Source organism: Hypanus sabinus, chromosome 28 (assembly GCF_030144855.1).
Source record: "Hypanus sabinus isolate sHypSab1 chromosome 28, sHypSab1.hap1, whole genome shotgun sequence".
NCBI lineage: Eukaryota > Metazoa > Chordata > Chondrichthyes > Myliobatiformes > Dasyatidae > Hypanus > Hypanus sabinus.
Window position 1 is genome coordinate 23,750,481 of NC_082733.1, and position 12,573 is coordinate 23,763,053.

The 12,573-nt window shown below is 35.5% G+C and overlaps 1 protein-coding gene across 1 annotated transcript in view; it reads left to right on the top strand.

Annotated features, from left to right (window-relative positions):
• The window catches only part of pdia3 (protein disulfide isomerase family A, member 3), a 30,226-nt gene that overhangs the window by 645 nt on the left and 17,008 nt on the right, over nt 1–12,573 (top strand). Inside the window, exons 2-6 of the mRNA XM_059952719.1 lie at nt 6,612–6,690; nt 7,482–7,599; nt 8,617–8,724; nt 9,260–9,389; nt 11,037–11,153. Of these exons, the coding sequence (XP_059808702.1) occupies nt 6,612–6,690; nt 7,482–7,599; nt 8,617–8,724; nt 9,260–9,389; nt 11,037–11,153 (552 nt within the window). The remainder of the gene's footprint in view (nt 1–6,611; nt 6,691–7,481; nt 7,600–8,616; nt 8,725–9,259; nt 9,390–11,036; nt 11,154–12,573) is intronic.

Genomic DNA, 12,573 nt, shown 5'->3' on the forward strand with positions numbered 1-12,573 from the left:
CAATACCCAGCGTGCCCGGCTGCGGCGTTCTGTCGTGTTGCCGCCGCATTGACAGCGGAAATGATGAACGCACCTCTCGTGGCGGGTGCTGATTGGTTCTCAGGGAATCGGTGGCCAGCTCTCATTGGCTCGTCGTTCCTCCGCCAGTCGCGGGTGTAGATGCTGAGGGTAAATGGTGGTGTGGTTCTGTTCTGGGCTTCTGTGCAACCTCCGGGACACCGACCTAGCTACATTTCCGTCAGTACGGTAGAAAACCATGAGACACCGAAGAAATTTATCAAATGGTGCTCGCTAATCATTTATCCCCTTTCTTGTGTAATATTAATATAGATTATATCATGAGATGGTAACAGATATAAATGTGGTATTACTCTGGTTCATGGGTAGGCAACCAGGACAAATGGTGAATTCAGCAATGCAGAATGCAGATCTACTTGTAAATGGCATGACCTGGACAAAAACAGCAGATTGACTTCAATTCAGTAGACTGTAGTCTTTGCTCTTGAAAAACCACTCTTAAGGGGCACCATTTGCCTTATGGATAGGATTACAACAGTGAAAACTTGTCGTTCTTTTCTGTTTATGATTTCTTTGTAGGGACAGAATAAACAAGTTCAACTTGATTCAATTTGTGTTCTATTACTCTTTAATGACCCAGAGGCAGAATCTGGTAACAATTTCTTCTGGTGGGGTGTAGCAATTTGTACACATTTTTACAGAAACTCTTTATTGGTACATTTCTCATATTCAGTTACCTTTTTCCAGGAAAGGCAGTATACCATTTGTTTTCCCTATATTCATATTTTGGTGATTTTTGGATGAAGACATTAGATTCTTCTGAACACACAGCCTTGTAATCTACTGTTGGATTTTTTTTTAGTTGCATGCTTTTTTTTTGCAGTTATACTTTAGCTGCATTGTGCTTACTTAGCCTATTTCCACAATTTTTTTAAATTGCGTCATTCTCTTAGCACATACTACCACCTAGATTTTGATAAAGGTTAGTCTCAATCAGCCCCTATTCATCTGCAGCAGACCTGGTCATGAAATAGTAAACTCTAATGGAAAACAGAGAAATGGTCCTGTGCATGATAATTTTCAGTATTCCTCAAAATAAGACTTACTAAAAATATTTATAATATTATAAAAATCAAATGTTTCTGCTTCCACAGCCACACCGAGAGTCATTTACGTCACTGTTTACTTGGTGACAGATATGTTTTGAAATGAAACTCCCAACCAGTACCATCTTAGTTTCTAGGTGCAGTATACAATATTCTGATTTGATTAAATTGTGTTTGCAAATTATTTGACTCTAACAAGAATCAGGTTTAATATTACTGATGCGTCATACAATTTGAATAGTTGTATATATTATTATTTATAGTTCTTGCAGTATTGCACTCTACTGCTGCAAAACAAATATATACAATAGAAACATATATGAAACAAATACGGCAAGCCACCTCCTCTGGTGGTAGCAATGAGAAGAGGGCATGTCCTTTGTGATGCATGCCTCGTGTAAGAAGCAACATCTTTTGAATGCAATCTCTACGCTGGAGAAGGCTAGTGTATGTGGAGCTGGCTTGAGTTTTCAACCCTCTGCAGCTTTTTCTTATCCTGTGCAGTAGCTCCCTCCATACCAGTTGGTCATGAAATGTTAGAATGCACTTCATAGTACATCTGCAGAAATTTGCTAGTCTTAAGAAGATTTGGTTGTCACCACACTCTTAATTAAAGACTCTTCTTGGTAATTGCATCATTTATGTTGGACCCAGGATAGCACTTCAGAGATGTTGACACCCAGGAACTTGAAACTGTTCACCCTCTACTATGGATCCCTTAAGTGTGTCTTCTCTTGCCTTCTGCTTCATGAAGACGACAATCAATGCCTTTGTGACACCACTCATCCAGCTGATCTCACTCTTTGTGTCTCCTCATCACCATTTGAGATTCTGCCAACAACTGTTGTGTCATTGGCAAATTTATAGGCGGTCCAAGAGCCAGTGGGATTTACCTATTGTGGTAGGCAAACTGCAGCAGATCCATCCTAAGAAAGCCATCATATCATTTATTTATCTTGGTTTTTACAATTAAAACAAGTCCCATTCAGTTGCTATTTCCTGCACCATAATAGTTTATATAACTGTTCTACATGACTTTCATGTAACAGTAAAAAGGTTCTCTGCAAGATGGCATTCTGGTCAAAGAACATATTGCTGAAGGTTGGACTAACATTTGTGTTCAGGAAACAATTTTGTGAAAATTTTATTGAATTCACCCCTGTTTTATTGAATCAATTCAGGAGTCAAGTAATTGAAATTTACACAGTTTTGAATTGATGCAATGTTACTTTTGCTCAGAATGTGAATTAGTCTTAAATTGGAAATTGGATGGTTTATGAATGTGACATGGACAAGTCGTTGAGGTGATAACTCATTTCTGTAAATATGATGACGAGTGATAAATCAAGAGCTATGATTTTATACTCTGATCTGTTTGATTTTGGTTTATTGGTTATGCCAGAAATGGGATAATTTAAAATATTTTGCCTGTTTGGGAATATTGATCTATGATCTCTCCATTGTGGTGTCACAGAAATTTTTTTGTTCTGTGTCTCTTGTATAGCCCTTTATCTAGTATGAAGCATGTGGCAGTGGTCCAAGGATTGTGTAGGGCGAAGGAGTAAAAATGTATTCTGACCTCTGTACCTTTGTGTTAATCTATGCACTGTTTCATTAAATAATGAGTCATAAGATGTGGCTAATGTGTGTGTGATTCTCAAATTTCAATTGGACCAAAGCATTCACAAATTTTGGAAGACTGTAGTACTTCCAAACACATTACAGCATTAAAGCTGATTGTTCATTGATGTCAAGGGGAAAATAAAATAAGATATTGGCCCATAAGAGAGTTGGAGATTTGGATAGATGGCTTACTTTGTGTAGATAATAAGGTCTTGAAACCAGTCCACAACCAAATGCTGCAAGATGTGGGCTGACGTATGCCACAATAGTACTTGCCATCTGAGTGCCAGGCTGTGATGATACCCAACAAGAGAAAATACAGCTGTCATTTTCTTGCATTCAATGATGTTCTGATCAGGACCATCAATATTTTTGAGGGGGGGGGGTGTTACTATTGACCCGAAAATGAACTAGATAAGGAACTCAATTCTTAACTCTGAAAAGCCTGTCCACCATCTGCAAAACTCGAGTCAGAAGTATGATGGAATACTCTCCACTTGCCTGGATGAGTGCAACTTCAACAATGCAAGAAACAACATTGTACAGGACTTAGCAGCTGCTTGATATACATCACATCCATCCACCTATTGGAGAAGTTTGCACTGCAGCAGGGAATCAAGTCTACTTAGATAATTCAAATACGTGAAGGCAATAAGAAATTGTTTCCTTTGGTTGCATTATGTAGTTGGAAAGGGTCACTTTATAGAAATAAATCATAATTTTAAAATGTCCTTTTTCAGCCTCCTTGCTACTTGTAACACTTATTTAGGTATCAGCAATGACTAAATAAGTGCTCCAGATCAGTGTATTGTGTTGGCCTGAGATGGAAGTTGGCCCTTATTTTATGCAGTGCCCCCAGTGAGAGCTTGCCAGAAAGTGATTGTATAATTTAGTGTTCAGGTTCTGCCTAACAGAGTATCTGAACATGTATACATGGAATGTGAGCGCAAGACAAGCTGATCAACTTTAGCTGCTCATTTTCTTCTCTTGTTTAATATTCTCCCCATTTATTTTAATTTTCTTTTGAGCTTTAATTCCTTTTTCTTTTTCCATCTTTTTATTATCAATAACAACAAAATAAAATTGGTACATAATGGGATTACAAACATACATATTTCAACTAACTATAAAAGATTACAAGAACAATGATTACAGTATAAATGAGTATTCCCATATCATAAATGATACAATATACAAATAGACAAGGCAAACCTAGGTGTATCATAATATAGAATAAAAAGGAAAAAAAATCATTATGCAAAAAACTAATCTAAAAATCTAATAACTAATAGAAGAGAAAAAAAAAGAAAAAATAAAATAAAAAAAAGAGGGGAAAAAAGGGCTGTTTATAATAGCTCACAAAAATACAAAATCATCAGTGTCGTCAACTCCGATCCTCTTGACATATATGAAATCAAAACTGGAAAATCAAATAGGCCTGGAACAGGGTCTTATTACATCATGAAAATATTGAATAAATGGTCTCCATATCTTTTCAAATTTAATAGAAGTGTCAAATACACCACTTCTAATTTTTTCTAAATTTAAACATAACATAGTTTGAGAAAACCAATGAAATACAGTAGGAGGATTAATTTCCTTCCAATTCAACAAAATAGATCTTCTAGCCATTAGTGTAAGAAATGGAATCATTCGACAAGCGGAAGAAGATAAATGAAGTGAGTCCGTCATTGGTAAACCAAAAATTGCGGTAATAGGATGGGGTTGTAAATCAATGTTCAATACCGCAGAGATGATATCAAAAATATCTTTCCAATATTTTTTCAAAAGCGGAAACGACCAGAACATATGAGTTAAAGATGCTATTTCAGATTGACATCTATCACAAATAGGATTTATATAGGAATAAAAATGAGCCAATTTATCCTTGGACATATGAGCCCTATGTACGACCTTAAACTGTATTAGTGAATGTTTGGCACATATAGATGATGTATTAACTAATTAAAGAATTTTATCCCAATTCTCAATAGGAATAATAAGGTTAAGCTCTCTTTCCCAATCATTTTTTGTCTTATAAAGGGGCTCTGAATGTATCTTCATAATTATATTATAACATTTTGATATAAGCCCTTTCTGAAAGGGGTTTAATTCAAACAAATTCCTCAAAATGCCTGAAGACACAAAGCTTGGAAAAGTAGGAAGTACAGTATTAAAAAAATTCCTAATCTGTAAATATCTAAAAAAATGAGATCTAGGCAAATTATATTTATTAGATAATTGCTCAAAAGACACAAAACAATTATCCAAAAATAAATCAGAAAATCGTAGTAATCCTTTAGTCTTCCAAGCCAAATAAGCTTGGTCTATAATTGAAGGGTGGGAAAAAAAACAATTGGATACAATAGGAATATTTAATTCCTTTTAATCTTTTCAATTTTCCAAATAGGTTGCAAAATAGAATTACATATTATAATTATCTCTATAAACAGCTTCTTCAAGGTCCCATTTTGATTCATTTGTGGCTGTCTAAACTTCAGTTATCTTGGGGGAGCAATTTTTTACAAACTGTGAAATTCCCTTCAGCTTGATTTATTATCCTCCTGGTTTTAAGAGGCGCAAAGCATTTTAATTTCTCAAATAAAAAATCACACCAGTACTGGTGGTCAGAGAATGGGGTAGGAGGCAGGGTTGAGGAGCCATCTGAGAGATTCAACAGCAGGGATGTAGATAATGGGATTGCTCTGAGTGCTGGCATAAACTTGATGGTTTTAGTGACCTTCCAGAGGGTAGAACAGTTGTGCAGTTATCTGAACTGCTGCCTCATATCTTCAAGAGGTAGCGCAGAAATGAGGCCCTTGGCCTATTACGTCCAGGCTGACTTTTCCCATTTTATCTCATTTACCAAAGTCATACTTATTTATTACCCCTCAACCATCAGGCTCCTGAACCACAGGGGATAAATTCACTTACCCCATCACAACTGTTTTTGCAACCTATCAATTCACTCTCAAGAACACTTTATCTCGTGTTCTCGATATTTTATTTGGTCTTTTACTCATTAGTTGTCTGCCCTGTTGATGCAATCTTCCATTGATTCTATTATGGTTGTTGGATTTATTGTGTTTGAGCAAAAGAAAATAAATATTATGGTCGTATATGGTGACATATATGTACTTCAATAATAAATTTACTTGGCAGTTTATGTAAGTGCCTGCCTAAATGTCTTTTAGACAGTGACTTTTTTTAAAAATAAATTTCACTATCTTGGAAAAGTATTCAGACTATTATACCTATGCCTTTTATGATTTTATGTCCCACTATCAGTTCACTCCTTGGCTACCTCCTCCCTAGGGGGCAGTCAAGTTCGTCTTTTCTCTAGAGTCCTGGCAACATCCTGTTGAATCTTCTGTTTTCTGTCCAATGCAACTACACCCCCCTTTGGTATGGCAACAATGTTTTCACATACACTCCACCTAACAGCTTAACCAGTGTTTTGTAAAGTTATTTGGTTTCTTCAGTAACTCTGTTTTGGTCCTGACTTCTCGTCAGCCTGTATAGAATTTCTGAATTCTCTCTGTAACTATGTGATTGTCTCTCCTTATTGCTGTATTTAAATTGCTTATCCCAAAGATTTTTTAGCATGGTAGATCAGTTGGGGACTGTAATTAGTGTGGTAATGTGGCTGTCATTTGATTGGATATCATAAGGAAATTTGAAATGCTCATCACATCTTCAGCAACGTTTCAGGACAATAATCTTTCATCACAAAAACCAAAATTGTCAGGTTATTTTTGTGTCTATTTCCTTACAATATATGAAAATCTTGATTCAACCTAATAGTGCAAATGAGTAATTGTGTCAGGTATCTGCTAGTTCTAATAAGTCCTTCACTCTCTGCAGGTGTGGCCACTGCAAACGATTGGCCCCAGAATATGAAACTGCCGCCACTAGGTTGAAAGGAAAAGTTCCTCTAGTTAAAGTGAGTTACTGAGGCTCTCTGCATGAACGGAATAATTGCTAATTGTGATATATTATGTGTTGAAATGTTGTTAGTTTTTAACAACTGTGCCATGCTGCTTAAAGATTTATGCCAAGTTATGGTAAAGTTATTCAAATGAAACACTAATTATGAAACAATATTTACTAATAATGATGGCTGAAATATGCATGTACTTTGTAATATTAGCTTGATTTTACAGTTTATATAGTTTAGGACCAGACATTTTAAAAACCAAGTTAGAATATATCAATATGCTGTATGCTTAAATTCTATTGGTTTTCTCCTAAAATTAATAAAATGCATATCAGAGTTAAATTCTGGCATAGTCGACCAAGAACATCACTAGAACTGCTATGTTAATTTATTGCTCTAAATCTGCAGGACCATTATGGTTTGGTGAAAATGGAAGTCACATTTTGGATACGAGATGGGGAAAACACCAGCTTTTTTTTTAAGATCTGACAGAATATTGTTCCTTGTGAATAATGTTATTATGAAGAACTAACTTTTATTCTGGTAGGGTGGTGAGTTTAGAAATTTAAGGATGAGACTATCAAAAGACACTTGATTAAGGAAGTGTCTTAATGTGAAGAGTAGTTATTATATTTTAAATATAATGTTCATACTTTTAATCTTGTGTCTTAAACTATAGATATCCTTTCCAAGTAGGAAAATATCTTTGGAATTTTACTTATGTGCAATATTGAATTTGTATTTTCAAGCATTTCAGATAAATGGATTCTGATGTGCTATATTTTGATTCTGCCAAGGTTGACTGCACTGCAAATTCAAACACATGTACCAAGTATGGAGTTAGTGGTTATCCAACTTTGAAGATATTCCGTGATGGTGAAGAATCTGGGTCTTATGATGGTCCTAGAACAGCGGGTATGACTCTATAATGCCTGGGAACTGGTGCTTGATAGGGAACTATATACTCTGGTTTTAACCTTGATTTGCATATCAAGTTGTTACTGGCATTTCTTTCAATTTCTAAGGCAGCTACCTGTTCTTGCATCCTTCTCCCATCTATGTTGTTTTGCCTGTGAATCCCTCTTTCTGTTCCCTTAATTCCATTACTATGTACTCCCTCAATTCTGAAGTAGTTTATCTTGCTTTACATTTGATAACTAGGTGAATGGAACAATTTTTGCTTTGTTACTGAAGTTCAACCATTTACAATACATGCTTCTCATTCTGTTTGAATGCGGTTATCCCTGTTCCTCAGGAAATTATTCTTGTGTCTTTTCATATATGCTTGCTTCTTCCCCCCCCCCCCAATTGGGGAAGGTGCCTTTATTTCCATGTATACTTGGATGCATCCAATTGAAATTTTCCTTCACCTGCTTTTCCTACAAATTTTGGAACAGCTGCAGTCCAATCTTTGTATTAAAAACAAACTATTACTTTCAATTCCAATCCATACTGAGGCATGATCTCAAACCTCCGTGAAAAAATTACACTTTCCTATCTCCATAACGTTGTTCGGAATCAGAATTCTCAGAATTGGGTTGATTATTATTGGCGTGCGACTTGAAATTTGTCATATTGAGGCATTTTTTTTTTGTTGCCATCTAGCTGGCATTTGGATCTGTGCCTGAACCAAATACATATCCTGTCCTGCACTCATCACTCCAATTCTTGCTGTCCGTCTTTCTTCAGATCCTGATCTCCTAATGTCACCAGTTAAAACTTGTAGCCTTTTCCTCTAATTGTAACAAGACTTTTCGAGAACTTTGCATTCCTTTGACTTGTTGTGGCCTTGTATAAAATACTGTCTCTTTGGTGAAAGATGAACTGTTCTGAGTTTGTACTTTGTCTGGTGATTCTTCAGGCTTATTGCACCTGCTTAGTTGCAAGGCTGACTTCTCTGTAGTAACTTATCTTTCTGATACATTTGTACAGATGGTATTGTCAGCCATTTGAAGAAACAGGCAGGACCCAGCTCTATTGAAATTAAAACACTGGAAGAATTGGAGAGTTTTATTAATGACGCCGATGCTTCAGTTATTGGTATGTAGCTGCCTGTAAAATTCAGTTTAAAAAAAGAGTTAAGTTTAAGGTGCTGTAGAAAGCAGCATATTCTTTACTATGGTGGTGTTTGATAGTGCTGTGGAGTCAGTGAATTCACTGGAATAAAGTGGGCATGTCCAGATGGTTTAATATTTAGATGCCAAGGGGCAAAGGAATTGTCATTCAAATTGAAGTTTGTCCCTTTGGAATTCCTGACTAGAATAATTTTATGGAAAATATGTTCAGTTATTTAATTGAGCTAGAAGAACTTCATCTGTGTAGTTTAGGTGTGCATGTTTTCTGCATTATAGCTGGCATCCAAATGTTCAGGCCTTCTGTTTTCAGCTACAGCTTGTTGGAAACAGGAATATTTTTTCTGACTCTGAATTTGAAAATTGGTACGTTTGTAGAGGAATGCAATGTACAGTAAAGAGAAAGTCCTAAATGAAAATTGTGAAATTTGTTTCTGATGCTGATTTCTCAACGGTTAAATTAGTTTGATTTTAGTATTAATATGTGCGTGCTTATTTTGCAGGTTTCTTTGCTGACCCTTCTAGTACATCGCAGGCCGATTTTCTTAAAGTTGCAAGTGCATTGAGGGAGAGCTACCGTTTTGCTCACACCAACACAGAAGAACTAATTAAAAAATATGACATTAAGGATGAGTATGTACTGACATGTATCTGGAAAGATCTAATTCTGATTAATGGGCAATAATACAGAAGAGTCCTTTGTCTAGATACTTAGCGCCTTGCATGTGTATTTTAATGGGTTTTCCTTTTTTTTGCTGCTTTAAGCCACCATATAGGTGGATTCTCTCCATATGGAAAGTTCCATTCTAATATATTAGTGTCTGATTATTTTCTGCTGTTTTGCTGAATTTTAAAGCATTAACAATGCTTAAAATAATTTTAAAATTGTATTGTGAATACTCTTCACTTGTTTCTCAGAGCAACTTATTAATCTTAAGTGGAAGACCATTTTATCTTGGTGTACATGAGTTTCAATGATAACTCAGATCTGTGTTGGCAGTGATCAAATTTATCTTACTGAAATCTTGTCAATCTCTGCTAGATCTTTAGAAATTCAGTTCAAAGTTGTAATTGAAAAGTTATTTTTATTTGGATGATGATAGATGTTACAGATAGATGGACAGTCCTTGTCTGGTGAATCTTGAACCAGGAAATAATCCTGGAACTCTTTTATTTAGAACTGAGATGAGCATAAATTATTATGTGGGTTATCAAGTTTTGGAATTTTGTGTCTCGGTACTGTGGATACCAAGTCAGTGGATGTGTTACAATCACATGATATTTTTTGTATAGGGACATAAAGTGAGTGTAGACCTGAAATTTGTTCAGCTGTGGTCTTAATTGTATGGGAAGGGGGTCCCTGCTCTTGTTGCAGGATTTTGCTCTATAATGTATAGAATGTCAGCCATCGCTTAGTTAATAGCACTGCTGTCTGAGTTAGAAAGTTTTGGGTGAAAAATACAGACACTTAAATATTAAAAATTACATCAGCATTCCATGTATAATTATAGCATGTACTGAATTTCAGTTGGACATTAAACGGAATCTGTGGGCAAAGTTCTTTAGAAGAGAAACAGGTCATGTTGTTCTGGCATGAAGATCTTAGTCCCCTGTGATTTGTTTTTATTAGAAAAGTGCACAATGGGGCAGCAATACTGCCTATGATGGGAAATCTGAAACAAACAATTGCGCAGTATGAATAAACATGCTACCTTTGACTGAAAAGCAACATAGAGGCCATTATTTGACTTTTGAACCTTGTCAAATAATTCTGCAGAGCCTTAGATAATTTTTTTAAAAATTGACAGCTTTGTATCTTTGGTAGTTGGGGAAGGTAGGTGGTTCTACTCATTTTGTAATGCTTAGGTGGATTAGCAATTTTAAATTCTTAGATTTTTAAATTAGTAGTCATAAGTTTTTCACAGTAGACCAGGGCTTTTTCCTCTACTTTGCAATTAGTACTTGAAACCCAAGTTGTTTCCCAGTTGGTTATTTGTTGACGATTGTAAATCTGCTTTGAAGGTCAAAATATTTTAAAATGGGAATGACTAGTAAGTTTTGAAAATTTTTAACTGTTGCAATAAAATCCTGCATTTCGACAGCTACGTTTCATGATAAGAAGAGTGGAAGCTATTTCAGAAGGATTTCCATTAAATTTACTACTAATTAAACCTTTCGTAATATCGTAAATTCAGTGGAAAATTGTGTTTTAATTTATGTGGTACTGGTTCTCTTGCTAATTATGAATATTAAATATCTGCTTTGATTATTTTTCAATAGAGGCGTTATCTTGTTCCGACCTCCAAGATTAGCAAACAAGTTTGAGAGCAGCACTGTTCAATATACAGAAGCAAAGTTCTCAAATGCAAAAATAAAAAGATTTGTTCAAGACAATATGTAAGTTCAAATCCTATTTTCAATTTTATGGTGATGTTTCTATGCTGCATGTTTTTTTTTAATTGCAGAGAAAAGGATAAATAATGTTGCTATGTTCATGGTCAAATTAATGAGCCTCAAAATTGACACAAAGGGGAAAAAAGTTCATTAAATTGCTTGTGGTTGATTATCCCCTTACTTTGTGTTGGTATTTCATAAAACTGCTTTCCATTTCGCCTACTAATGTCGTGGTTTTTCGTGCCTCACAAATGACCAGGAGACGCAGAAGATTCTTCAAGAAGGGTTAAACTTTAATTTGCAAATCAAAGCTGAGACAGTCAGTGAGCTAGTTGCTGATTGCCCACCAATCCTTGTACATAGCATTTTTTATAGCAATCTCCTGGTTTAGTTGCATTAGCATATCCAATCGGTCTATAGGTGCATATCACAAGTACATCCACCACTATTGTTTCTACCTATTGATTTATTCATGTTCTACTCTACATCTCTTAGCTACCTCTCATTAACACACCATTGTCTTCTACATTCTTAAGGTTTCATTCTCCTACTAAATTGGGTACATGCATAGCAAATAACAAGTGCAAACTACATAATCTACACCAAGGCTGACTACATAGTTTTGGTTACACAGCAAAGGAGTTCAAAGCAAAACATCTCTTTGCTACCTCTCATTACCACACCATTGTCTTCTACAGTCAATTGGATACATGCATAGCAAATAGCAAGTTTCAAAGCTGACTACATCTCTTAGCTACCTCTCATTAACATATATTAACATTCCATTGTCTTCTACATTCCTAGCATTTCACATAGTTTTAGTTACACAGCAAATAATACAAGTTTTATACTCCATAATATTCTTATACTCCAATACTAACTAGCCTGAAGAAATGGATTTATTTAGCATTTTGCTAAATTTTATATTTTGGTTTTAAGTTTTTGAAGTGAGTCTTTATTATGCCACAAGTAAAAGTCCTGGGTATTGTTACGTACCCCGTAACTGGGTGTCTGACCAGCAGAGAAAGAAGAATCAGTTGGAGTCTGGTGGTACTATATTCAAAAGTGTTCATTAGTAAAATAAGCAAATCAATACCAATAATGCAAATATATAGATAATACTCATTAGCAATAATAAACTTAAAAGTTAGGAATAATAATAAGCAATAATAAACAAGCTCTATCGGTGTCTCGGGGTCAATATATTCTATGACAATTCAAAGTTCAGTTCATGCGTGCTGAGGTAGATATGGTTATTATGTCGTAATCGGAGAGAGAGTGAGAGCGAGCGAGATGTAACAGCTACAGTCAGGCAAACCTTCCTTTGCGTTCTTGATCTGTCATGTCATTGTGGCCATTCAGTTATGACCCCTTTGGTCTTCAGCTAGACCATTCTTCTGTGGTGGACTCGTCACTCTGGCAT